The sequence below is a fragment of the Neophocaena asiaeorientalis genome, unplaced genomic scaffold (genome assembly GCF_003031525.2).
Source record: "Neophocaena asiaeorientalis asiaeorientalis breed wild unplaced genomic scaffold, Neophocaena_asiaeorientalis_V1.1 scaffold36, whole genome shotgun sequence".
Taxonomy (NCBI): Eukaryota; Metazoa; Chordata; class Mammalia; order Artiodactyla; family Phocoenidae; genus Neophocaena; species Neophocaena asiaeorientalis.
Genome location: NW_020174149.1, coordinates 3,141,902 through 3,169,024, shown reverse-complemented (window position 1 = coordinate 3,169,024; position 27,123 = coordinate 3,141,902). Strand labels below are relative to the sequence as shown.

Genomic DNA, 27,123 nt, shown 5'->3' with positions numbered 1-27,123 from the left:
TCAGTAGTTGTGGCTCGCGGGCCCTAGAGCACAGGGTCAGTAGTTGTGGCTCATGGGGTTAGTCGCTCCGCGGTATGTGGGATCTTCCCGGACCAGGGTTCGAACCCGTGTCCCCTGCATTGGCAGGCGGATTCTTAACCACTGAGCCACCAGGGAAGTCCGCCTTAAACATTTTTAATAATTACTTCTGAGAACTGATTATAAGAAATAATGACATACAAGCAAAGACACATTTGCAAACGTGGTCGCCATCTTTACAAATTTGGAAACACCCTTAATTTCCAATAAATGACATGGTTACTCTGTGACACACATATATAGTAAATCTATCAAGTAAAGTTCATTGTCTCAGAGAAATTTTAGCAGCCTAGGGAGAAGTTCACAATATAATGTTAAGTGAATGTGGCAGACTAAGTAAAGACTATGTACAGTGTGATCCCAGTTTTTCAAACTAAAAAAAAATCTATATACAAATATTTTAATACAAAAAATACACTGACAGGTTAATAGGGGCCACATCTGGGTGATGGATTTTAAGTGATATTTATTTTATTTACATCTTTCTGTATTTTCTATTTTGAGCACATACTACCTTTATCCTCAGAACAAGTGTTAATTTAATTTTATTTTTTAAAACATCTTTACTGGAGTATAACTGCTTTGCAATGGTGTGTTAGTTTCTGCTTTATAACAAAGTGAATCAGCTATACCTATACATATATCCCCATATCTCTTCCCTCTTGCGTCTCCCTCCCACCCTCCCTATCCCACCCCTCTAGGTGGTCACAAAGCTGATCTCCCTGTCCTACGTGGCTGCTTCCCACTAGCTATCTATTTTACATTTGGTAAATATGTGTATTTATGTGTATATATGTCCATGTCACTGAAGTTATGGTGCAATGTTGTTTGGAGGAAATTTATAAAATTAGATAGATAGATGACAACTATTTCAAAACAAAGCAGAGCTATATGTATAAAAAGGATTGGAGAGAAATGTATCAAAATGCCTATAGTGGTTGATTTAGTGTGATGGGATTATGCGTGTTCCCTTCCCTCCTTTTTCTCTATCTTTTTGTAATGTAAAAAAAGATAAACAACCACTTATACCTTACAAACTTGAGGGGATATGATTAAATTGAACTGACTAGATTAATATTTTAATACATGAGGTCCTGGGCTGTGCAGGACACTGGGCTGAGGGCTGGAGGCTCCTGCAGTCCTGTTGAGTTTTCGGTGACTATCAATAGGAAGTTGCTAGAGTAATGGAGCAGCAGAAAGGGCTGGGGCCAGGTGTGCTATTTTCACTGTTGATCAGGCAAGAAATCCTCCTGACCCATCAGCCTAGGAAGAAGAAATACAGAAAGAGCCAGAGTGACTATTAATAAATTAATGAGGAGAACAAGTAAATAAATCATTAGAGTCTTATGTGGCAGTGACACAGCAAAGACACAGGACTGTTCTGTTGTTTCAGTGAACATTAAGGGAGCTCAGTTATTCATTACCATGTCTCCTCTTTTGAGGAGAGAGACCTTTCCTTTAAAGGTGACAGATGTGATGCTTATTTATAGATCCTAAGTGATCTTGTTTGTTAGCATGGAGAAGAAGCCTGCTTTTCAAAAGGCTGTAGGGATATTAAAATGGGTAGGATCTTTCAATGAATACCTTGTCTAGAAGAGAAAGGGATACACATTTAAATGTGTTCCTGAAGTAAACATTCCATAAAGAGACAGTTTGACCTTTATTAATTATGAACATCTGCTGGGGCCCTCCTGTTGTAGCATCTCCATTTTATGAGGCTGAGGAGTGTGTCCTGAACTCATAAAACTTCTGGGAAAGACATAATATGCGTTAACTTTTGTTTCCCAAATTATTCTGCGACTCATTTATCAAATACATAAGGATATATAAGCAGCTCCTTTATCAGCCCCGTGAGAAATGTGAGCTGTCAGGAAGTTCAGGTGACAGTCTTCTCTGATTCAAAGGAATCAAACCATGTCGTCCTCAGTGTGTTCTCATTCCTCAAGGTCTAGTTAGGCATCGCCTCTTCTGTGAAGCCCTCCCCAACCAAAGCCCCCCTAATAGAATCAACCTCTCCTTCCTGTCCGCTTCTGTAGCGCTTTCTATTCTATAGTCTTGGGCTCATGTGTGTTGGATGCGTCCTCTACACCACTTACTCGGGCCAAAAACCTGGTCTTGTTCATCATCGTATCCCGCCATGACAGGCACAATGCAGTTGCTCAATTTCTTGAGTTAAATTGAATTTTCACTTGCAAATAGCATACAAAACATATTCCCAAAGTATTTAGGTCCTTTCCAGAGGAAACGTCCAGACTCAGTGACTCAAGGGATGGAGGGCCAGCAACAGGAGAAAATCCCTATATTCTATTGTGTTGTTTGCAGAGAGGGTGGGAAGGGGATTGGGGACTTCCTTCCCTTGCAGCCAGTGTGGTTGGAGAGAGACAGACAAAGAGAATTTATCTCATTCATCCATGAATAATGAATGATCTACCACCAGGGGCACTTCTGGACCGAAACACACTGTTTATTTGTCAAGGGATGCCTCATGAGCAGCACGCTGGCCTCTGCGAGAGAATTGAGGCAGAAGAAAGCTGTGTTGCTCTGCACCAGCCATGCAAGGACATGCATTGAGTACAATTCAGAGGAAATTTTAGGATGAAAAGAAACGTCCTGCAGTGGTAGAGAATAAGAGGATATGATTCAGAGAGTGTTGGAATTTTTCCCGTCTTAAGTGGAATAAAAACTGACCTGCAGAGTCTTTTTTTGCTTTGAGGTTTGTTGTGTGTGCCTGAGCTGTGATAGCGCCTGTAGACAAGGTGCCCATTTGGGGGAGACCTAGGCTTTTCACCGTGTTTTGTGTGAGGTTTGCTTCTCCTCAACTTTGAAACTGCCCTCTGCTTTGAGCTGCTTGTTTGCCTGGGCCTGTGACCGTGTGTATTGTGCAGCAAAATCAGTTGTTTATTTTGCTTCTCTTGAGACTGTTTCTAAATATATGCATTTTTGGTTTTGTGTTTCAAATAGGAAAACTCCAGAGATGACAATCGAACTCTGGTCCATCAGCTTTCCACCGAAAGCAGGCTCTCCATCACTGACTCTCTTTCAGAGTTTTTTGATGCACAGGAAGTTCTGTTGTCTCCAAGCTCTTCAGAAAATGAGGTTTGACCACTGTTTTCAGTTAGGTGTCTCCAAAATCTCTTTTGCTGCTTTATCCGTTCAGTAAATACCCATATTTAGAAGCACTAAACTCAATGGCTCCTTTTTATCCTTACGTTCTGAAGATCTTCTTATAACTCATACCTCAAAAAGCATAAAAAGATACAAGATCTTAGGGAACAAAAATTATGAAAGTAGGTGTTGGGCACATCCTGGTTTCTGTTACTTGCTTTGTTACACCTCTTTTCAATTGTAGGTTAACGATTTTGACTATTAGCTGTTTGATAATGTATTATTTCCACTACAGGGTCAGAAGTTAGCACCTTGTATATTTTCTCATCATTGAATTTGCTCTATAGTAATTTATAATATAATTATGGTTATTATAGTTAGTATAAATATGGTTGTTATAATTAATTTATAATTATGTTCTGAGTGTGAGTACTGATCATTTTACCCCTTCGGTATAGAAGTACTAATACTTTTTATCTATTAATTTCCATAGAAGATACTTTTATTCACAAATAGTTAAAAGACATTTGTAACTCTTTCTAGTCAAACGCTAACAAATTCTGAAAAAGCAGTCTGAATTAATAAGAATTTTTATAATAACTAAAATCTGGGGTTTACATGTGTTTTCCTTGTGAGAATGAATCAAGAATGTATAAGAATTTTAATAACATATTTTCTGTGAGCATCCCCTAGGCAGACTGGTGTATGGGCCTTTATGAAAACAGCATCCAAAATCATGTCTATAGGTTTATAATGTGTGGTCTAAAATATTTGATCATTTGAAGTAAAGGCTTAATGAAATCTGGCTTGTCTACTCTAATGTATATTATTTCTTCTTTCCCATAGATTTCTGAAGATGATTCATACGTCAGTGACATAAGTGACAACCTTTCCTTAGATAATCTCAGTAATGATTTAGATAATGAGAGACAGACTTTGGGTAAGATTTAAATTGTTTGATCTCTGAGTGTTTGGATCTTTACAGAATACTAGTAAGCATACATAGGGTACCTGCTACAAACAGAGAACTTAGCAAGTTCTACATCAGAAACTTAAGACATGGTCCCCACCCTCAAAGTTTTATAATCTAGGTGGGACATGGCACTCACATGTGAAAAATTTATTCATTCAAATACATTTGTTGGCTAGTGCAAATTTCTATTTTATAAAGTAAGGTTATACCAATTATCATATAAATATCAAAAATTAATACTACAGATGTTCCTTATTTGGTTCAACATTCTCTCTGCAAACATATTAGAATATAGCTTTTTTCCTTTAGGTTTCTAGTGGTTTTCATAGTTTAGGAATTCAATAGCACTTATATTGTAAAAGGTCTGGTCTAAGCGGTAATTTAGCTTGCGATTCTTCAAGATAACACATTTGAGAGTTAACAAACTGCTCCCTCTGTGAGGGTAGGGCTTAAGGTACCCTGAGATGTCCCTTTATTACTGGTTGATCCCAAGACTGAAAATGATGCCCGGGAAATGTTAGTTGGAACCGTGGCGGGTACCTGGAATGTCTGCTATCTCCAAACAGCTCTGATTTAGGAGTTCAGTAAGCAGACTGAAGCCTGTTTAGGAAGGTGACCTATCCTTAAGAAGAATCTTCCCATTGGACAGGTCTCTATGAGTCCTGCAGCATCAAATACTCCCAGTCTTGGTACTCAGCATGCTTGGGGTCTCTAGATTTATCTATGCCAGAACACCACATATTTTTATATCTACATGGAAGACAAGGACCATGTCAGTTCCTTTTTGATGTATCAGTGCTTGCCAGCTCAGTACGTATGTGAAATACGATGATGATGAGTTGTTATCTGAATGTCAAAAAGACAACTCTTTGGGGGACTACAAAAAAGGCAGGTAAATTTACTGTTCTCTGAAAGAATATCCTTTCAGCATCACACCTGCTAGAAGTCAGAAGTTCATTATGCTCTGTATCTTCCTTGAATTGTTTCTGGAGAGATTAATCCTTTGGTGGAAAAGTCTGAGAACCAGTGATTTAAAGGCAAAGACCAGTAATATAGGAGCAAGTTCATGCGCTACGTGTTTTTGTAGAAAAATAAGGAGGCGAATTGAAAGAGAAATGAGGAGGCATCACTTATTCCCTTGGCAAACAACACACACACACACACACACACACACACACACACACACACACACACACACACTCTAAATGGGAACTCTCATTGTGGATGAAGAAGACGAACAAATGCTGAAGTCCTCCTTCTGTTTGAGGCCTTAGGGAGGGGGCCAAGAGGAACAGAGGTATAGAGGTTCAGAGGTCGAAGTTGGGAACAGAGGACTTGCCCCCGAACCTAAGACCACAGCTGTGCTGAGTTGACACCAGCCAGGAAAAGCATATAAGAGGTGAAGGCTGTCTCTCTATCTTATTCCACAGCCATTTTGCTAGATTACTGACCAACATTTTCTTAGCTTGAACAGACACTGGGCCAAACCTAGCTTTCTCCTTGGGCAGTATTTGGAAGATTAGATTTCTGCACATCAGTACTCTACTGAAAAGATTATATGTAGAAATAAACTTTGCATCTTAGGACACAGTATTGCCTACAGAAGGAAATAGGATTTATCCAGGTCTTGATAAATTACCACACTAGAATTTCTTTGAGCCCTTAGTAAATGGTAGGTATTTAGAATGTTTCCTATTAATTTACCTCCCCCCCCACCCAAATCAGTAGGCACATAATAGGATCTGTCACTGTGATGGGTGCTGTGTGGAGGTTCAGTGGTTAGGAATATAGATTCAGGGACCAGATTTCCTCGGTTAACTCCAGCCCTGCCACTCACTGGTTACGTGTTCTAGGGCAAGTTACTTAATTTCTCTGTGCCTCAGTTTCTTCATCTGTAAAATGGGGATAATAATTCTGTTTATCTCAAGAGGTTGTTGCAAAGGATAAGTGAGATAATATATGTAAAATTCTTGAAAGGCTGTCACAGCGTAAAAGCTATGTATGTATTAGCCATTAGTGGCAGTAGTAGTAGTATAGTATTCTTTCAAAACTTACTGTAATCAAAGAAAGTATTTTGAGATTACATGGAATGCTGTTTTTAAAGACTGTCATCATTTGCAGCTATTTACTTGATTTTTGCCCGTGTTGAGCAATTGAAACAAATTCAGAATTTAATTGGTTGCTTAGATTAACATGAGACCTCAAAGTATGACCTCACTTTCATATTCTGTTCATCAGAGCAACCTCGTTATTCAGAGCGATCGGCTTTATAATAAAATACCACTTTCTCATATGTTGATGTAATGCAAAAGATTTCATTTGAAAGTAGGCTATGTTGGGGTGGGAAAAGAATTCCAGAACATGAGGTAATGGAAGTTGTCACAAAGGAAAAGATTGATCGGTGTAAAAACCTAAGATGTAAATGTTTCATTCATTAAAAAACTGCATAGACCAAATGTAAAGATAAATGTCAAATGGGGATTAAATTGTAAAACAAATACAAAAACAAAAGATTATGTCTTAATATAGAAATAGGAAAGCGGACAATTCAGAAAAGAAGAAATGTTCATGAAATTATTCCAGACCACACTAGGAATTTTTTTAACGTAGGTTAAAACAAGGAGATAGCGCTGTCCACCTAACGATTTGCCAAGAATTCAGAACGAATGCTGACAAGCCTGGAATGGTCTCAGAACATGGACACTGGTATATGCTTGCCGATAAATGGGAAACTGATACAGCCTTTTTGAAGAGCAGTATGATCATATGAATCAGTATATGATTCCCACTTCTGTATATTCTAAGAAAATAATCAGATATAATTAAATATCTAAGAATATGAATATTCACTACTTTTTTTTTAGCAAAACATTGAAACAAATCTAAAAGTCCAACAGCAGATGAATGATTCAATAAATTATAGCTTATCCATAGCGTGGGATTGTTTTACAGTCATTAAAAATGGTGTTTTAGAAGAATTTTGAATAGCATGGAAAAATATTTATGTTAACTGATTAAGCAAAACATTCAACTATACAAACATTGTCAGCTATATGGAGAAAACACTAAATGAAAATACTCCAAAATATAAATGGCTACTATTTCTGGGTAGTGGGTTAATGGATGACTTTTGTTTCCTTTATAATGTTCCTATAATATAAACACAATTGTTTTACCAGAATTGGAAACGATTTTTAAAAAAGACTTTAAAAGTTTTTATCAGAACTTGAAGTGCTTTAAAAAAGAGTTTAAAGAGTTTAAAAGTAACCTGCTCTGGGCATAGCAATCCAGTTTCCAGTTTTATTCTAAGTGCATAGAAGCTGTGAGGAACTAGCCTTTGATTAGGAGTATGAAGACCTCCCCATGAATAAAGTCCACGAGTTTTAGTGTTTGTAATTTTTGGTACTTCATTTAGCTGCTCAGAATTCTTTTTATTTTCTGACTTCAGCCATAATCTGGATAACTGAGATTAATAGTATCATGGCGTACTTGCTCAGTAAGGTGGATTTTTTTTCCTTTTTAATAGTAAAATAAAATGAAAATCCTTATAAGGCAACCAGGCTTATTTCCCTTTCAGAGCCTGTTCTCCAAAGTGGAGGGGAAACCAAGTCCAAAAGAAGAACGTGCTTGCCGGCCCCGTGCCCCAAGTCCGGTAACGTCAGCTTGTGGAACATCCTGAGAACGAACATCGGGAAGGACCTGTCTAAGGTGGCCATGCCGGTGGAACTCAATGAGCCCCTCAACACGCTGCAGAGGCTGTGTGAGGAGCTGGAGTACAGCGAGCTCCTGGACAAGGCTGCCCAGACACCCAGTGCCCTGGAGAGGATGGTGAGCACCGCAGGCGCGGTGGCCACTCCCAGGGCCCCGCAGAGCCAAGACGGGCACAGCCAGGGCTCCTGTCCCTCCGGTTCCCATCTGGATTGCCTGTCAGATCGGTTCATTTCCCAGCCACCTCCGCTTCCCCTCCGCCTGGCTGTTTTCAGTCACCTGGTCAGGAATTGCCACTGGGCGTGGCTTCCCTGTGACAGCTGCGGCCTGGGGGTAGTTCTGCTCTGTGGTTTCGGGCTTCCTCTTTCTCCAGAACCTTCCATGGGATTGTTCTGATATTGCCTGGCTGGAAGACATGTCTTGAGGGCTGTCTGAGTATTTCTTTTTACTACCCTGAGTGGATAGAACTTAATTTTTGGAGCTGGTTGTTTTGTTTTGTTTCATCCAGGGTAAATTTCCCTTGAGAACGTTTTTGTTTATTTTTGGAATTGTCCTATTGGCCCCTAAATTTTTAGAAAATATCATTCACTCACAGGTTTCACATCAGAAAGATTCTTCTCCCCGCCACTGCACTTCTTTTTTTTTTAATTAATTTTTATCAGAGTATAGTTGATCCCACACACACGCTTCTTATTTTATAGATTACGTTTTTTAAAAAAAAACCTCATCCTAGAAAGATTAACCTTCTGTTCTCTACTCAGTATCAATTCTAATCAAGTGATGGGGCTTCTGATGAAGGGGTCTCCAAGTATTTCTCATCCTTCCCCTGTCTTGTGGGGATGGGGTTAGGGGTACCTTAGTGGCAAGACTGCGGCCAAATCAGCCCTTTCTGTGACTGTGGCTATTTGTTCTTCAAAACTGAGTGTCTCTTCCTCTTTTTGCCTCCTGGTATGTTACCTGCTCAACAGAAAGGTCATTGTTTGTGTGGGATGCTGGGACACGAGTGTCTTCCGCCAAATGCGGCATCTCTGCCCTAGGCATTTGCTGATTGGCTAAGTGGGACAGCATGCCCCCAGCCTCAGGGAGGGACCCAGCTATACATCACCTCTCACTGTTGGAGGCCATTGCTTTCTAAATTGTACACATTCTGCAGTTTAAACCCTCATTAAAACTTCAGTTTCTTCAGTGATTTGAGGATTAAGGGAAAATCTTAACTACTGGTTGAAAGAGACATCCCTGTCTCATCCCATACTGTCTCCTGGGACTTCTCCCATCAAAGAGATTTTCTTTCTTGATACTAATGATAATCAGAGTAGGAGAGAAAAACAAGCTGTTTATTTTTTGTCTTCTTTGTTACTCTTCCCCAGAGAATTTCTGTGAACAAAGGGAGGCAATTAGCTGCCAAGGCAAGTGTTAAAAGTTATCATTCGTGGACAGTGCTTTTCTTTAAAGAAAATGATTGGCTCTGAAGATGAAAGCATTCTTAAAAGGTGTTTCATTCTGGTAGCAATTTAGAGACCGTTCGGATGTCAGCTGATTGAGTGGTGTCATTGACGTTGAGAAGAAGTTTGAGGAAAGGCACCAGTACATTAGGATGGGAAAGTTCAGGAAAGAATTGAGGGACGAACCTAGCCCATGGATTGTGTTTACTGCTCTGAGTATGAAGGTCAGCTCTACCCCTGCAGAGATTCTCTCTCATATTGTCAGCGTACAAGGAGGATGCTTCGTTCTGCCTGCTCCCTCCCTCCTCTCTCCCCCTACATCATGAATGATACCAGATTCTTTTGTAAATGTGTTATATGTTAAATTGTGAAGGTGATTCAGGGTTGATTCAGCATTCCATGTAGACGTGTGACCTTGCTGTTTATCAGGTAACAGACATCTGAGGAAGCAGAGAGAGGAACAGATACCCAGGTTTCAAGAACAGACTGAATTGAGCATAGCAAATTGATTTTTATAAGCTCTCCAGCTGCTCTAGAGTGTTCTATACACTTTAGTGTGAGGTGATAAGGTGGGACCAGTTTTCAAAAGGCTGTTGAAAGTTATGTGACTGGTGAACATTTAAGAAAGGCACACAGCTTTTTTTTTTCCAATATAAGAAACTCCATGAAATGAGCTGAGAAGAGGAAATATTGAGATTATTATTCTGTACTAGAAAGGAAAATTTGCTGTTCCTACTTAGGTTTAATTTTTTGCCCCTTGCCCCTCAAAAGACCAAAAAGGATACAGACACACCTCAGAGATATTGCAAATTTGGTTCCAGACCACTGCGATAAAGCAAATATTACAATAAAGTGGGTCACATGAATTTTTTGGTTTCCCAGTGCATATAAAAGTTATGTTTACACTATACTATAGCCTATTAAGTGTACAATAGCATTATATCTAAAAGAAACAAGGTATACACCTTAACTTTAAAAATACTTTATTGGGCTTCCCTGGTGGTGCAGTGGTTGAGAGTCCACCTGCCGATGCAGGGGACACGGGTTCGTGCCCCGGTCCGGGAAGATCCCACATGCTGCGGAGTGGCTGGGCCCGTGGGCCATGGCCGCTGAGCCTGCACGTCTGGAGCCTGTGCTCTGCAGCGGGAGAGACCACAACAGTGAGAGGCCCGCGTACTGCAAAAAAAAAAAAAATACTTTATTGCTAAAAAAATGCTAACCATCAATGCACCAGAGCCTTCATTGAGTGGTGGTAGTAACGTCACTGATCACAGATCACCATAGCAAGTATAATAATAATGAAAATGTTCAAAATAATGTGAGAAGTATCAGAATGGGACACAGAGACATGAAGTGAGCAAATGCTTTTGGAAAAATGGTGCCAATAGACTTACTTGATGCAAGGTTGCCACAAACCTTCAATTTATAAAAAACGAAGTTTCTACAAAGCACAATGAAGTAAAGCACAATAAAACGAGGTGTGCCTGTACTGTGGCTCTTTGTTGCCCTGAAAGGGGAACTGTGGAAAATGCTGAGACCCTCACAGCCACAGCCATTAAAGGATTTTGCTCATTTCATGTTCACCTATAGTTTTCCTTCCTTTTCCTTTTTGAGTTTTCATTTTTCCTCCCAGAAAAGCAGAACTTCTTAAAAGGCACTGTGCTCTGTCCCAGGCGCAGGAAATGACTCCCAAAGATTTTCTTTGGTCAAAATGAGGTGTTTTTTTTGGTTTCTATAATATCAAATTGTGAATAATTAAACTTAGCATGCTTATTCCTGAATTTATTTTTTATATTGGAGTAGAGTTGATAAACAACGTTGTGTTAGTTTCAGGTGTGCAGCAAAGTGATTCCAGTTATACATATAATACATGTATCAATTCTTTTTTAAGTTCTTTTCCCATTTAGGTTATTATAGAGTATTGAGCGGAGTTCCCTGTGGCTTATTCCTGAATTTTGAGGGAAGTTTAGCTTTTTTAATACTCTTCGTCCCTTTCCTCCTCAAAAGCCTTAGCACGACCTCAGGATTCTCAGACGGTGGCTGGTTTAGAGGGACTGACTCACCATTTTGAAAGGCATCTTGCAGGCATCAGACTAAATGGACAATCTGAAAAGGTCTGGTCCACTTGTGCCTGGGCCAAAATGAACACTATTTAAACCTACAGCTTGAAACCAAAGTCAGTTTGGGTGTCTTTAAACCAGGGACAAATCTTTGGCTTTTCGAGATAAATTGTAAAGAGAGATTTTATTTTGTTCATGTCTTTGTTCGTAAAAATTAATTTCTTGGTGATGGAGAAATAACCAGGTTCTCTCCGCTCTCGCTAGGTGTACGTGGCAGCCTTTGCCGTGTCCGCATATGCATCTAGCTACTTCCGCGCTGGGAGCAAGCCCTTTAATCCGGTTCTTGGAGAAACATATGAGTGTATTCGTGAGGACAAGGGCTTCCAGTTTTTTTCAGAACAGGTGGGTATACACCCTTTTTGTTTGTTGGGAGAAGTTGCTTATGCCTCCCATTAAATGTGCTTTTGAAATATTTATATTCCACCTTTCACTGGCTTCAAAGCAACTGAGATAATTACAGTGCCTTTACACATAAAGAGAGGGACCAGTTTCCTTCTACTGAAACCTCTCCGCCACCCACGGGCACATATACGCTAGCCAGGCTGAGGCTTGTTTGGCCATATGCATCGTCAGAGCCCTTCCTGTTGAAAGTTGTAGTGGAGAGGGACTTTTTTTTTAAAATTTAATTTTATTTATTTTTTTTATACAGCAGGTTGTTATTAGTCATCAGTTTTACACACATCAGCGTATACATGTTAATCCCAATCGCCCGCCCAATTCAGCACACCCCCACCCCCTGCCGCTTTCCCCCCTTGGTGTCCATACGTTTGCTCTGTACATCTGTCTCTCAGTTTCTGCCCTGCAGACTGGTTCATCTGTACCATTTTTCTAGGTTCCACATATATGCGTTAATATACGATATTTGTTTTTCTCTTTCTGACTTACTTCACTCTGTATGACAGTCTCTAGATCCATCCACGTCTCAACAAATGACCCAATTTCGTTCCTTTTTATGGCTGAGTAATATTCCATTGTATATATGTACCACATCTCCTTTATCCATTCATCTGTCAATGGGCATTTAGGTTGCTTCCATGACCTGGCTCTTGGAAATGGTGCTGCAATGAACATTGGGATGCATGTGTCTTTTTGAATTATGGTTTTCTCAGGGTATATGCCCAGTAGTGGGATTGCTGGGTCATATGGTAGTTCTACTTTTAGTTTTTTAAGGAACCTCCATACTGTTCTCCATAGTGGCTGTAACAATTTACATTCCCACCAACAGTGCAAGAGGGTTCCCTTTTCTCCACACCCTCTCCAGCATTTGTTGTTTGTACATTTTCTGATGATGCCCATTCTAACTGGTGTGAGGTGACACCTCATTGTAGTTTTGATTTGCAATTCTCTAATAATTAGTGATGTTGAGCAGCTTTTCATGTGCTTCTCGGCCATCTGTATGTCTTCTTTGGAGAAATGTCTATTTAGGTCTTCTGCCCATTTTTGCATTGGGTTGTTTGTTCTTTTGATATTGAGCTGCATGAGTTGCCTGTATGTTTTGGAGATTAATCCTTTGTCCATTGATTCGTTTGCAAATATTTCCTCCCATTCTGAGGGTTGTCTTTTCGTCTTGTTTATGGTTTCCTTTGCTGTGCAAAAGCTTTTAAGTTTCATTAGGTCCCATTTGTTTATTTTTGTTTTTATTTCCATTACTCTAGGAGGTGGATCAAAAAAGATCTTGCTGTGATTTATGTCAAAGAGTGTTCTTCCTAAGTTTTCCTCTAAGAGTTTTATAGTGTCCAGTCTTACATTTAGGTCTCTAATCCATGTTGAGTTTATTTTTGTGTATGGTGTTAGGAAGTGTTCTAATTTCATTCTTTTACATGTAGCTGTCCAGTTTTCCCATCACCACTTATTGAAGAGACTGTCTTTTCTCTATTGTATATCCTTGCCTCCTTTGTCATAGATTAGTTGGCCATAGGTGCGTGGGTTTATCTCTGGGCTTTCTATCTTGTTCCATTGATGTCGTTCCATTACTGTAGCTTTGTAGTATAGTCAGAAGTCAGGGCATCTGATTCCTCCAGCTCCGTTTTTCTTTCTCAAGACTGCTTTGGCTATTCGGGGTCTTTTGTGTCTCCATACAAATTTTAAGGTTTTTTGTTCTAGTTCTGTAAAAACTGCCATTGGTAATTTGTTAGAGATTGCATTGAATCTGTAGATTGCTTTATGTAGTTTAGGCATTTTCATAATATTGATTCTTCCAATCCAAGAACATGGTGTATCTCTCCATCTGTTGGTATCATCTTTAATTTCTTTCATCAGTGTCTTATAGTTTTCTGCATACTGGTCCTTTGTCTCCCTAGGTAGGTTTATTCCTAGGTATTTTATTCTTTTTGTTGCAATGATACATGGGAGTATTTCCTTAATTTCTCTTTCAGATTTTTCATTATTAGTATATAGCAATGCAAGAGATTTCTCTGCATTAATTTTGTATCCTGCAACTTTACCAAATTCATTGATTAGCTCTAGTAGTTTTCTGGTGGCATCTTTAGGATTCTCTATGTATAGTATATCATGTCATCTTCAAACACTGACAGTTTTACTTTCTCTTTTCCAATTTGTATTCCTTTTATTTCTTTTTCTTCTGTGATTGCCGTGGCTAGGACTTCCAAAACTATGTTGAATAATAGTGGCAAGAGTGGACATCCTTGTCTTGTTCCTGATCTTAGAGGAAATTGCTTTCAGTTTTTCACTGTTGAGAATGATCTTTGCTGTGGGTTTGTTGTATACGGCCTTTATTATGTTGAGGTAGGTTCCCTATATGCCCACTTTCTGGAGAGTTTTTATCATAAATGGATGTTGAATTTTGTCAAAAGCTTTTTCTGCATCTATTGAGATGATCATATGGTTTTTCTTCTTCAGTTTGTTGATATGGTGTAGCACATTGATTGATTTGTGTATATTGTAGAATCCTTGCATCCTTGGGATAAATCCCCCTTGATCATAGTGTATGATCCTTTTGATGTGTTGTTGGATTCTGTTTGCTAGTATTTTGCTGAGGATTTTTACATCTATATTCATCAGTGACATTGGTCTGTAATTTTCTTTTTTGGTAGTGTCTTCATATGGTTTTGGTATCAGGGTGATGGTGGCCTCATAGAATGAGTTTGGGAGTGTTCCTTCCTCTGCAGTTTTTTGGAAGAGCTTGAGAAGGATGGGTGTTAGCTCTATTCTGAATGTTTGATAGAATTCACCTGTGAAGCCATCTGGTCCTGGACTTTTGTTTGTTGGAAGATTTTTCATCACACTTTCAATTTCATTACTTGTGATTGGTCTGTTCATATTTTCTGTTTCTTCCTGGTTCAGTCTTGGAAGGTTATACCTTTCTAAGAATTTGTCCATTTCTTCCAGGTTGTCCATTTTATTGGCATATAGTTGCTTGTAGTCGTCTCTTAGGCTGCTTTGTATTTCTGTGGTGTCTGTTATAACTTCTCCTTTTTCATTTCTAATTCTATTGATTTGAGTCCTCTTCCTCTTTTTCTTGATGAGTCTGGCTAATGGTTTTTTACTGAGGCTTGATGTGTGACCCAAGATGTGATCTGTCCTGGAGAATGTTCCATGTGCACTTGAGAAGAAAGTGTAATCTGCTGTTTTTGGATGGAATGTCCTATAAATGTCAATTAAATCTATCTGGTCTGTTGTGTCATTTAATGCTTGTATTTCCTTATTAATTTTCTGTTTGGTTGATCTGTCGATTGGTGTTAAGTCCCCCACTATCATTATTTAATCCATTCATATTTAAGGTAATTATTTATATGTATGTTACTATGACCATTTTCTTAATTGTTTTGGGTCTGTTTTTGTAGGTCCTTTTCTTCTCTTGTGTTTCCCACTTAGAGAAGTTCCTTTAGCATTTGTTGTAGAGCTGGTTTCGTGGTGCTGAATTCTCTTAGCTTTTGATTGTCTGTAAAGCTTACGATTTCTCCATCGACTCTGAATGAGATCCTTGCTGGGTAGAGTAATCTTGGTTGTAGGTTCTTCCCTTTCATCACTTTAAGTATATCATGCCACTCCCTTCTGGCTTGTATAGTTTCTGCTGAGAAATCAGCTGTTAACCTTATGGGAGTTCCCTTGTATGTTATTTGTCATTTTTCGCTTGCTGCTTTCAATAATTTTTCTTTGTCTTTAATTTTTGCCAATTTGATTACCATGTGTCTCAGTGTGCTTCTCCTCGGATTTATCCTGTATGGGACTCTCTGCCCTTCCTGGACTTGGGTGGCTGTTTCCTTTCCCATGTTAGGGAAGTTTTTGACTATAATCTCTTCAAGTATTTTCTCGGGTCCTTTCTGTCTCTCTTCTCCTTCTGGGACCCCTATAATGTGAATGTTGTTGCATTTAATATTCTCCCAGAGGTCTCTTAGGCTGTCTTCATTTCTTTTCATTCTTTTTTCTTTATTCTGTTCTGCAGCGGTGAATTCCACCATTCTGTCTTCCAGGTCACATATTCGTTCTTCTGCCTCAGTTATTCTGCTATTGATTCCTTCTAGTGTATTTTTCATTTCACTTATTGTATTGTTCATGTCTGTTTGTTTGTTCTTTAATTCTTCTAGGTCTTTGTTAAACATTTCTTGCATCTTCTCAATCTTGGCCTCCCTTCTTTTTCCGAGGTCCTGGATCATCTTCACTATCATTACTCTGAATTCTTTTTCTGGGAGGTTACCTATGTCCACTTCATTTAGTTGTTTTTCTGGGGTTTTATCTTGTCCCTTCATCTGGTACATAGCCCTCTGCCTTTTCATCTTGTCTATCTTTCTGTGAATGTGGGGTTTTTTTTCCCACAGGCTGCAGGATTGTATTTCTTCTTGCTTCTGCTGTCTGCCCTCTGATCGATGAGGCTATCTAAGAGGCTTGTGCAAGTTTCCTCATGGGAGGGACTGGTAGTGGGTATAGCTGGCTGTTGCTCTGATGGGCAGAGCTTAGTAAACCTTTAATCAGCTTGACTGCTGATGGGTGGGGCTGGGTTCCCTCCCTGTTGGTTGTTTGGCCTGAGGCGACCCCAAACTGGAGCCTACCCAAGCTCTTTGGTGAGGCTAATGGGGGACTCTGGGAGGGTTCATGCCAAGGAGTACTTCCCAGAACTTCTGTTGCTAGTGTTCTTGTCCTCACGGTGGGACAGAGCCACCCCCCACCTCTGCAGGAGACCCTCCAACACTAGCAGGTAGGTCTGGTTCAGTCTCCCCTGGGATCACTGCTCCTTCCCCTGGGTCCCGATGAATACACTACTTTGCGTGTGCCCTCCAACAGTGGAGTCTCTGTTTTCCCCAGTCCTGTTGTAGTCCTGCAGTCAAATCCCACTTGCCTTCAAAGTCTGATTCTCTAGGAATTCGTCCTCCCGTTGCCCGATCCCCAGGTTGGGAAGCCTGACGTGGGGCTCAGAACCTTCACTCCAGTGGGTGGACTTCTGTGGTGTAAGTGTGTGGCGATGGACTTTTAAAGCACGAAGCATTTGCCCAACTGCAGCTTAGAGGTTGGAAGTGTGCACCCTAGCTTGCTGAATCATCCTTTTAGAGCAGAAGCACCCCCTTCAGAAGGGGCAGCACCAAATAAACACATTATTCTTGATTTTAATTTAAGAGGAATCCTTCATTCGTGTATTTATTCATTCCATCCATAAATATTTCTCGAGACTATACCACCTGCCTGTCACTGTTCCAGGTGCTGGGATACTGCAGTGGGTGGGAACTGGGGGCAGACAAGAACGCCTGTCCCTTATGCAGTGGATGGACATACCTTATGCTTACGCAGCTTGAGTTCCCTGAGGAGGTTCCACAAGACCCTTCCCGCCTGAGTTAACAGAGAATAATATTCAAGAACAGTATCTATGGAGTCAGCCAGCCTAGATTCAAATCTCAGCTCTCCCTTTCACCAGCACTTAGAGCAGTTATACTTGAAGTATAAAGTGTTATATGAAGGTTTGTTGTCGTTATTGACGTATGACAGCATGGTTTGCCATAGTGGAATGTTGGGGACATCAAAAACCTCTGTCAGTAAAGAATTGTTTAGCTAAAATAGAGTGCATCCTGCCTGAAAATAAAGAGCATTTCTCTCCCATCTTGTTAAGGCAGCACCTGAGTGTGTCTACCCTCTGTATATCCCTAAATGTCAGCCTGGAACATGAAACATCACTGATACATTTCACCCCTCTCAATTCTTAGAAAACTGAGGAAAAAGGGATGGGTTGCTAAAACATCATTTTCCTTCTGTTATCTTGCTGCCTTGTTTATCAGTGGACTGGTATTATGGGAGTAGGAACGGGAGGGTTGTGTGGCTGAGAGACTTATGAAGATGGTGGTTGTCTTAACTGTGAATTATGAACACCGTTCTCTGAAACTCAAAGGAAAATGACTATACAGTAATCCCAAAGCACATTTTCAATCGCTTTCCAGTTAGCAGCTGAAACGAGAAATTAAACACTGATATTGGGGCGGTAGGGGGTTAAATCAGTAGTTAAAGGGTAAGATAATCTGATTCAAATTTAACTGGGTTATTTAAATAGTAAATCTAAAATGGAATGTGAATAAATGAAAATATAATTTGGTTACCATGGTATTACATGCACTCATGTGAAAAAACAAAGGCCGAAAATAGCTCCAAACTACAGCAGACAATCAGGACAGGATGAATAGGTAGAAGAAAAGAGTAGTAACGTGAGCTTGTGTAAAGCTGAGCTTCAATCCCACTAGCCCTTGATGGGGCAGGGCTGATTCAGGATCTGCACATGGTTCCGCTGTGGTGGCAGGGAGAGAGAAAGCAGAGCTCCTGGGCACATGTGCACAGAGACAGAAAGAGCATTACATAAGTTAGTCTTTAGTTCCGTGAAATGGATCCTAAGGAAATAAGCAAGAAAGGGATCTGGTCGTTGTTAGTAGCATAGGGCGTGCTGGGTGTAATATGGACCTGCTTTAAAATCTTAACCCCTCCACTTTGTGTGTGGCCTTGTATAAGCTACTTAAACTTTCTGAAACTCAGTTGTTTCTTTATCTGTAAAATAGGAATGATCACGCTTAGCTCATAGGTTGCAGGAAGGGTAAGTGAAATAACACATTGATATATAAAGCACATTCAGTACCTGGTTATTGCTCTTATATTTAGAGGCAACTTTTAAAATGCTTTTTAATACACAGTGTTAAGAACACTTAGAGGAGTGTTGAAATAAGATGTGCTATATCTACTGTACTGATTCAGGTGGTTTGAAGGTGGCATTATGTCACTGGTGAGTCTCTGACACAAAGCAAGCCATGAGGCACCCAGGAGTCCTCACAGCTGGCTTCACCATGGGGATACCACTAGTCCTGATCATGAGGGAGCCACTTCATCTGTCTTGAATTTAGCCTGATGGGCTAGACAGTTGATTCTTTAAATATACCTGAGAATGGATGAGCCTCTCAGGGACAGAATCACACTAGCTAAGGGTATAAGAGACATATGTAAACCAGAATGCTACTATATGCCTTTAGCATGAAAAATAGACCTGCCATGGGGACCAGATGGCTTTGGTCAGCCTGACCAGTGATGCTTTCCCCATAGACTACTTAGGAAGACAGAATTGTAGTCATCAGGTAAGTGTACAGTGAGAAGGAGAGGTGGCTATTTAATTCAATGTGGCAGGCTGTCCACTGCTGCAGAAGTGAAAAGGGTTTTGACCAGGGCCCTCCTTTCCCAGCCAGCAGGAGAAACATCAGTTCAGCCTCCCCCATTCCCTCTCTCGCCCCTGTTGGTTATGCTGACCTGGCGACCCATTGTGCATGAAGGCTTTCTAATTTACCACATCTAAAGAGAGTGCCAGAGCATTTATTCTGTTTCATGCTGGTACCTGCCAGTCTGGCTCCTTCTGCTTCTGACCCAGGAGATGTTCTGTTACGGAGACAGCGTGACTCTACCCTTGTCTATTAGGTGTAGGTGATGGACTTCCGCTTTCAGAGTTTGGGGCTTCTTTGCTTTCTTGTATCTCTCTACAATAAGTAGAGCTTGCTGAATGACTAATAATAAACTGAACAGGACCCCGAATTAAGATTTTGGGGTTGAATTTTATTCTAAGGAGGACATTGATGGAAATCATATCTCCAAGTGAAAGGACCTGGAAAGAAACAAAGCTAACTCAGCTTTTCTACTGAGTTTTCTAGACAGCAGAGTCAGGTGATTTGGAAAGTGATGTCTACCCCTTTCCTCCAAGCCCTTAGGTTTTGTGGCTTGTGGTTTTGGTGGGTATGGGGATGTTTGGAGTCGTCGGTGATTAAGGAAGTTGAAGTGAGTACTACTGCGCAGAGTTCAGCTATGTGGAAGCTTGCCCCCTTTACCGTGTATCTCATGTAGAAGACCCAAAAATGCAGGAGCAAAATGACTCGTGCAGTCAGAAACGAGAGAAAGCATTTGCTGTTCAAGTTTTCCTCCTATCAGTTAACTAGTATTATGCTTGCAGGGTGCTTTATGCTTTTCAAACTTGTGCAGGACCTTATTTGATCTTCATAATACCCCTGTGTGGCAAGTGGGGTGAGGATCAGTTACAGGTGAGGAAACCGACGCCTAGGCCCATCGGCACCTTCCAGTGGCCCTCGGCTGCACCCTCTGTTTCTATTCCAGCATCCTCTCTCCCTCACCTTTTTTTTTGGTGTCTCTTGTGTGGGTTTAGTGCTCAGAGCTGCCGGAGTCATCAGCTGCCGATGTGAAAACAGCCTTTTGTACACTGTTCAGACTCTGGGGTTTTGCCTCTCATTGTCACATAAACCTTTCATCCTCCAAACTCACGTAGGGCTTTGTTCTCAACTCCCATCGTGGGCTGGGCAGTGGCCTTTGTGAACAAGAAATATTCAGGAATCAATCATAAACATTCCCGTCATATGTGCTAACCTCTGACTGTTCCACCATGTCAGGGGAGGAGTTTCCTTTCTTTCCAAGGTAATCCAGAAGGAAAGGACTTCCTTTGCCTTGTCAGGGACCGAGGATCCTGCCGGCAGGATCCTCGGTTCTCGGGCAGCCTGGGTGGAGCTTCATCAGGGACTGGATGGGTCAGAAAACTCATTTCAGTTTGCTTTGCTTCTCTGTTTTGTACCTTTGGGAACAAAAGTACAGAAGTTGGTGTCTATAAAGGATAAGCAGTTAAGCTATTGCCTAAAAGTGGCTTTTCCTAATTACCTGGAACTTCAGTTGTCAGGTCACTGCTCAAGCCATCTTCACCATTTACCCACCCAGCCACTACTGTTGAGTTTCTGGCAACAGAGCTGAGCAGAGTTATTGAGTTACTAAAATGTAGGAGATTCAGTTGAAGTCTTTTATCTTTTGCTTCATGGGTTCAGCCCTTCTTCCTTTTCTGTTACTCATCAGAACTCTGAACATTCTTGGCTGGATTTAAAAATACCCTACTTATCACTCCCCCACCCCCAGCCCGTTGCACACCCACATCACCCGTCTGAGTAGTTCTTTCATCTAGTAGTAGGCAGGGTTATTTACTTCTGATTAAAGTGGCAGCTTGTTTAAAGACATTATCAGGAGAAATTCAAGTTGTTCAAATAAAATAAGCAATAAGTCAACTGTAAGGTGACTAAACCAGTGCTTCTGCATTTCTAGGTCAAGTCATTACGTAATGTAGTTTTTGGTTTTTGGTTTTCTTTTTTTTAAAGAAACCATGTATTTATCAAATAAGTGCTTAACTCTGAACTTAGGGGAACAGAAAATAATTGGCAACTGTATTTTCCCCAAAATCAGGCCAGTATCCTTGGCATCCTCCTTAATATCTTTCTCTTATAATCCACGTCCTATTCATCAGCAAATCCTAGGATCTTCCTTCCAAAACCAGCCATTTTCACTGCCACCCCACTGGTGCTGGCCACCAAGCCCAAGCCATCGGCATCAATGACTGGGCTTGTTGCGATAGACTCATCAACTGGTCTCTTGTTTCCATAGCCAATTCTGCACTCAGCAGCCAGAGTGATTGCTCTCACGATTTCCCCAGTCACTTGGAATCAAATCCCAAGTCCTGGCTATGGCCCACAAAGCCCTGCAATATGCCACCCCCAGATATCATGCCTCCTTCCACTTTGACTCATTTAGCTTTAGCCATGCTGGGCTTTGTTTTTTTTTTTTTTTTTTTTTTTTTCGTACGCGGGCCTCTCACTGCTGTGGCCTCTCCCGTTGAGGAGCAGAGGCTCCAGACGCACAGGCTCAGCGGCCATGGCTCACGGGCCCAGCCGCTCTGCGGCATGTGGGATCCTCCCGGACCAGGGCACGAACCCGTGTCCCCTGCATCGGCAGGCGGACTCTCTACCACTGCGCCACCAGGGAAGCCCCATGCTGGCCTTTTTGCTTCTCCTAAAACATATCGGGCATTTGTCAGCCCTGGGTAGTGCTGTGTCCTCTGATCTGGACATACTTCCCCCAGCTATCCGTGTGGTTAACTGCCTTATTTCTCTTAGCCTCAGAGGTTTCTATCACAGAGTCCTGCCCCAACTACCCTGTCTTATATGATACTTCCACTGACCATCTGCCATCCTCCATCCTCATCCTTGCTTTATTCTCCTTTACTACTGACAGATTATGTGCTTATTTGTTTAATAGTCTGTCTCACCTACTTCTGCACTAAAATGTAAACTCCAGGAGGGTAAAGATTTTTGTTTCTCGTTGTATCCACAGTGACTAAGACAGTGCCTGACACATCACAGGCAATCAGCAAATGTTTGATGAATGCCTTGGTCCCCTCCGTGGGTGATTTTTGACCTGCCACTTGTTCTCTTTTCCACGAGCAGCACTTCATGGTTAGAGATGCGTCCAGAACTAGGAGGACTCTATAGTTATGCCTCTGGAGAGCTGCAGAATTGATGTATTTAAGGGTTTATTTTTCTAAATCAGAAGAAGAAAAACCTACAAAATACACACAAATTGAATGCACTCTTGACCCATATTCTCCTCTCCTTACCACCCACCTCATATAAAGTGCATTCTCAAAGCATCAATCCCAAATGATTAGGTCAGGGTGAAGAAAGACCTCAGATACACAAATAAATTACAAGAATTCTTAACTACCATGGGAACTCATTGACTATGGGATTGTAGAAAAAAAGATACATATAAATATTTGCACAATAAAAACCATGTAAACTAATTTCCTGAATGTTTGAGAATCCTTACCAGTCAGAAATTGCTCTTATTTGATTGGAATGGAGAGGAAGTGATGGAGAGAGATACTAAAAAACTAGTCTAAAGTGGCTTTAGCTAGCAGACTAACAGACAGCGTCTACTGCGGGGCTGAATCCGTTCAGACTCCAAATCTAGTGCCTTTCTATGCCTGGGCTACAATGTAATGAGAAGAGAAACTCAGCCAAATCCCGTACGAGCAAACAGTGCACATTATTCTCTATTCCAGTAGATTTTAGAGAGATTACCGTCAACAAAGATTAAATGATTAACTGTGAATTACCCCCTTTCCATGGGTATTAAAATTAATCAAAGACTTAACAGAATCTTCTCCAGTTGGCTGGCATCCACTGCCGCCTCTGAAGCTAGGATTCAAAGAAAACAGATGTTAGAATGATAGCATTTTGAAGCCAGAGGGATTCTCAGACCTCATTTTACAAAGAAATAAACGAGAGAGAGGTTGGAAAGGTCAGACTCAGAAGATTCCTTCTCCAAGTATCCATGAGATGGGACCTTAATGGTGTGCCGAGGCTCTGGGGAGGGACCAGAGCCCAACTTTGAGAGCAGTCATTGAGGAGCAGCTGAGGCATCGCAGGAAACAGCATTGGATTTGAAGTCTGAGGACCTGGGTTTAAAACACTACCCTCATCACTGATTAACTGTGTAACACTGGGCAGGCTCTTCACTGGAAAGAACCCGTTTCCTAATTTATAAAATAAGGGTAATGAAGACACAAGGTGACCGTGAGAGCTAAGTGGAAATACCACTCATGACAAAAAGTTAAAATTTAATCTCTGCTTACTCCATACCAGCATATGATCCTGGCACTTTCCATGTGTTATCTTTTTGGGTTTGCAAAGTCAGTGGTACTAGCCCTCTTTTGCAGATGAGGTAATTGGGGCCCAGAGGGTTTTAAAACACACTCAAGGTCATACAGACAGTAGAGGATATCGCACCGTTAGGTTCTAGATCTGTGGGACTTCAGAAGCTCTCCCTCACTCTCTGAAACTCATGCAGCACGTGGCAGAGGCTTCAGAAGTGTTTCATGAATAAATAACCTGTTGTGAGGAAATATATCAAAGAAAAATAAGGCATCAATTTAATTTCCCTGGAAAGCTTTGTAAACTTCTGAAAAGCCATGTGCACCAAATAAATCACTCCCAAAGGCCTTTTTAAGCCGGAAAGAAAGAAGCCAAATCACTGATATTTCAATGTTGAGATTAATGCATCCAGAAAACAGCCCTTGGACCCCATCTAAAGGCACTTTGCTAAGCATTGATTCATTAATCTGACAGAATCATTTTAAAAGGTCAAATTAGGGCTTCCCTGGTGGCGCAGTGGTTGAGAGTCTGCCTGCTGATGCAGGGACACGGGTTCGTGCCCCGGTCCGGGAAGATGGCTGCTGGGCCTACACGTCCGGAGCCTGTGCTCCGCAGCGGGAGAGGCCACAGCAGTGAGAGGCCCGCCCAAAAAAAAAAAAAAAAAAAAAAAAAAGTCAAATTAGCATTTTATGGGACATATGTATACTTTATGGTATGATAGGCTTTCTTTTATAATTCATATGGACAGTATATTTATCCTTGTATTATGGGATTTTAAATTATTACAGAAGAGTTTATAGTTTTTATATATTGTATTTTGCTTTGATGTTTATATTTAGCCAGACTTATAAAATGCCAAATTCTTGATAAAGGCTGTGATCTTTACATTTTTTACTATATCATTTCTGGGAATGAATATGATCTACTTTATAATAATCTACTTTAAAATATGCCTACATTATGGGACAGGGGAACATTCCATAGCTCCTCTCCCCTCCACTCAGGGGTGGATAGGGCAGGTAGAGCGAAGAAGTGAGGGGTTGATGTTGTCTTGCCCTAGTTTAGTTTTAAATGATCCTGAGGTTTAAAAGTTAACTCTGCTGTTTTTGTTGAGAGCTAGTGGGAAAAGAAGGGAAAACAGGGGTGTAGCTGTTTGTGATATAAAGTATCTTCAGGGGGTTGGACTGAAAAAGAAGAAGATGAAGGAAAGCAGAGAGTTGCATTTTAGGAGTGAGGTCTCTAAGTCAGTGTTTGAGCTGAAAAGCACATAGGCACGGGGAGGGGGCTCACATTCTCAAGAGGCCTCTGAGAATTAAGACCATCAAGGGACGGTAAATGTGCACCTCCCACCTCATATTGGATCTGGGATTTATGCTCATCAAGACCTGAAAGATGCCTGCCCTGTTGACATCTTTGTCTCTACTTTTCTCCGAGCCAGGCTGGTACCATTGCACTCCCATCAGTTGAACGTGTGTGTGGTGTGACTCACGATTATCCTGTCCCTGCCGTTCTCCTCCTGGAGGAGGGCCACAGAAGTGGTTCTTAAACTGTGTTCCGTGTTCACTGCAGTCCAGGGTCCAGAGCAAGGCGAGTGGTTGTGGATTGGTCATCCCCACTTCCTGCCACACCTGTTCACCTCAAGCCTGGCTCTGAGTATATTGAGTTCTTGATAAGATATGTTTGAAAACAGGGTGTGGCTGCTTAAGGATTTTTTTTTTTTTGAAACTTTTTTGAAAACCATCTGTAAACCAAAAATGCTGGGGTTTACCTCTACTTCTTCCCTATCAGTGTGTTTGGGAAACATTACTTAGTCTTTCTAGTTTCAGTCTCCTCATGTGTAATATGATGGCTTTGGCCCAAATGCCCTAAATGTAAGAGACCTTTGCTAAGAACCAGCTAAGTCAGAGAAATTTCTGTAAACGCCGCTAGCAGCATTACTCTGGTTTTACTGATACCGAATTATGATAACAGCGCATATACTGCTCTCGTGCCTTGCATGTTACTGAGATAATGAGGAAATTAACTGAGGAGTCATTTTCTCTTTAGCTTCTTCATTGGTGAATAAAACAGAAGTAATGACCTCAGTGATAAAAGGCAGGGAAATGAGCTACAGTCTCTGTTACAAGGGACTCTCTTTTCTAGAATGTAATTGCATATTTACTCAAGATATTTTTATGAACAAAGAATGAACAAAAATTTTTTCTTAGCAGTTGACTAACATTTCTTCCATAATTGTTTAGCTCTTTTTTTTATAAAAACATTCTTTTTAAAAAAAAACTATCTTGGATTCGTCTTCTCGTCAGTGATTTAATAAAAAGTGGCTGGACTATGTGATGCAGAGTTTTCAAAAGGGTAAAATCTGCTGAGGCAAAGAGCATTTGTGTGTTGCTTAGGAATATTTACGTAACATTTAAAAGGTTCTACTATTTGACATCTTAATTAAAACGTTTGTGGGTACTTTCAGAATAGCATTGATTTTGACCTTGGCAGCTAATGTCAGATTAGATGATTTATAAGTGGGCAGCGCTTGCATCTCTGCTTTTGTTTTCATGTCTTTCAAAACACGTCTCTACCCTCATCACTCACCACTTGGCTGCTGTTTCCCCAGGCTTCTGGAGGCTTCCATTCACAGGCTTTTTCCTGACATATTTGAGCAAGACAGAGCTGACTATGTCTGGAGCACCCTCTTCAGGACAGACTTATTGAAGGGAAACTAAACAAGTTTCCGTTCAGTTCGACGCTGCAATCGTATTACATCTCAGTGCAAGGGAGAAAGAATGGATTTCATGAGACACAAAAGTTAATTGTTTTTTCGCCTTCGTTTCCATCAGGTCAGCCACCATCCACCTATTTCTGCATGTCACGCTGAGTCTGGAAATTTTGTTTTCTGGCAAGGTAATGTGCTCATATATTTGACTTCTGTCATTTTGTGTAATGGTATAATTTATTTTATTCAGGATCTACTGTAAATGCTTGTTAAGGTCAAAAGTGGGCCCTGGACTTGGGCCTCATTGGAAGCAACTGTACCACTTGATGTTCTTGCCTCTCACCTCTGAACAATAACTGCCGTTTGTCGACTTCAAAATTCAAGATTCTGGAGGATAACTTAGTTGTTCTCTCCTTTCAAAATCCTCAGCCTTTGTCTGGGCCACCACCATTGTTTATTGCTATAATTTTTCCTTTAGCGCATTCCATGGCCATTTGAAATGCCTCATGTATTTCAAGACATTAAATATTTACGGTTATTTATCAGATTCTAGACAGCAGAGGGTTCTTTTGCTTTTGAAGCTTTAAATTTTATTTCTGAAATTTTACATTGCTAACTTTTTTTTTCAGTTTGGGGTTGTTCCTGTATTCAGTTTATTATATTTTGAATTTGGGAAGGGATGGCTTGCTCTGAAGAATAAATAAGGCTGCAAATATTTCCTAAATGGATTAATTTTGTTAAATTATTTATTCCAAAGTCAGAAGGTGCTATAGAAAGAAAATTTGAGCATCTCTGCTAACTGGTTAACACCTGATTTGCCACACTGCCTTTTTGTTAATGCATCTATAAAAGTTAAAAGATGAGAAAGAGTATTTTGTGAAAAAATTTCCTTCCCCCATTCCAGTTCGTAGCCATCCACTTTCTCTCTCTGGACGCAATATTACAACAGTTTAGGTTACAAGTGCCATGGTTTCCTTTCTGAGTCTTTGCTACTAAAGTTTAAAATTGAAGCTTGACTGGAGACTTCTCTTTCACCGAAACCCTC

The 27,123-nt window shown here is 40.7% G+C and overlaps 1 protein-coding gene across 1 annotated transcript in view; it reads left to right on the top strand.

Moving 5' to 3' along the window:
* OSBPL3 (oxysterol binding protein like 3) overlaps positions 1–27,123 on the top strand; it is a 193,498-nt gene that overhangs the window by 146,433 nt on the left and 19,942 nt on the right. Inside the window, exons 13-17 of the mRNA XM_024755028.1 lie at positions 3,040–3,174; positions 4,030–4,123; positions 7,734–7,984; positions 11,631–11,768; positions 26,203–26,266. Of these exons, the coding sequence (XP_024610796.1) occupies positions 3,040–3,174; positions 4,030–4,123; positions 7,734–7,984; positions 11,631–11,768; positions 26,203–26,266 (682 nt within the window). The remainder of the gene's footprint in view (positions 1–3,039; positions 3,175–4,029; positions 4,124–7,733; positions 7,985–11,630; positions 11,769–26,202; positions 26,267–27,123) is intronic.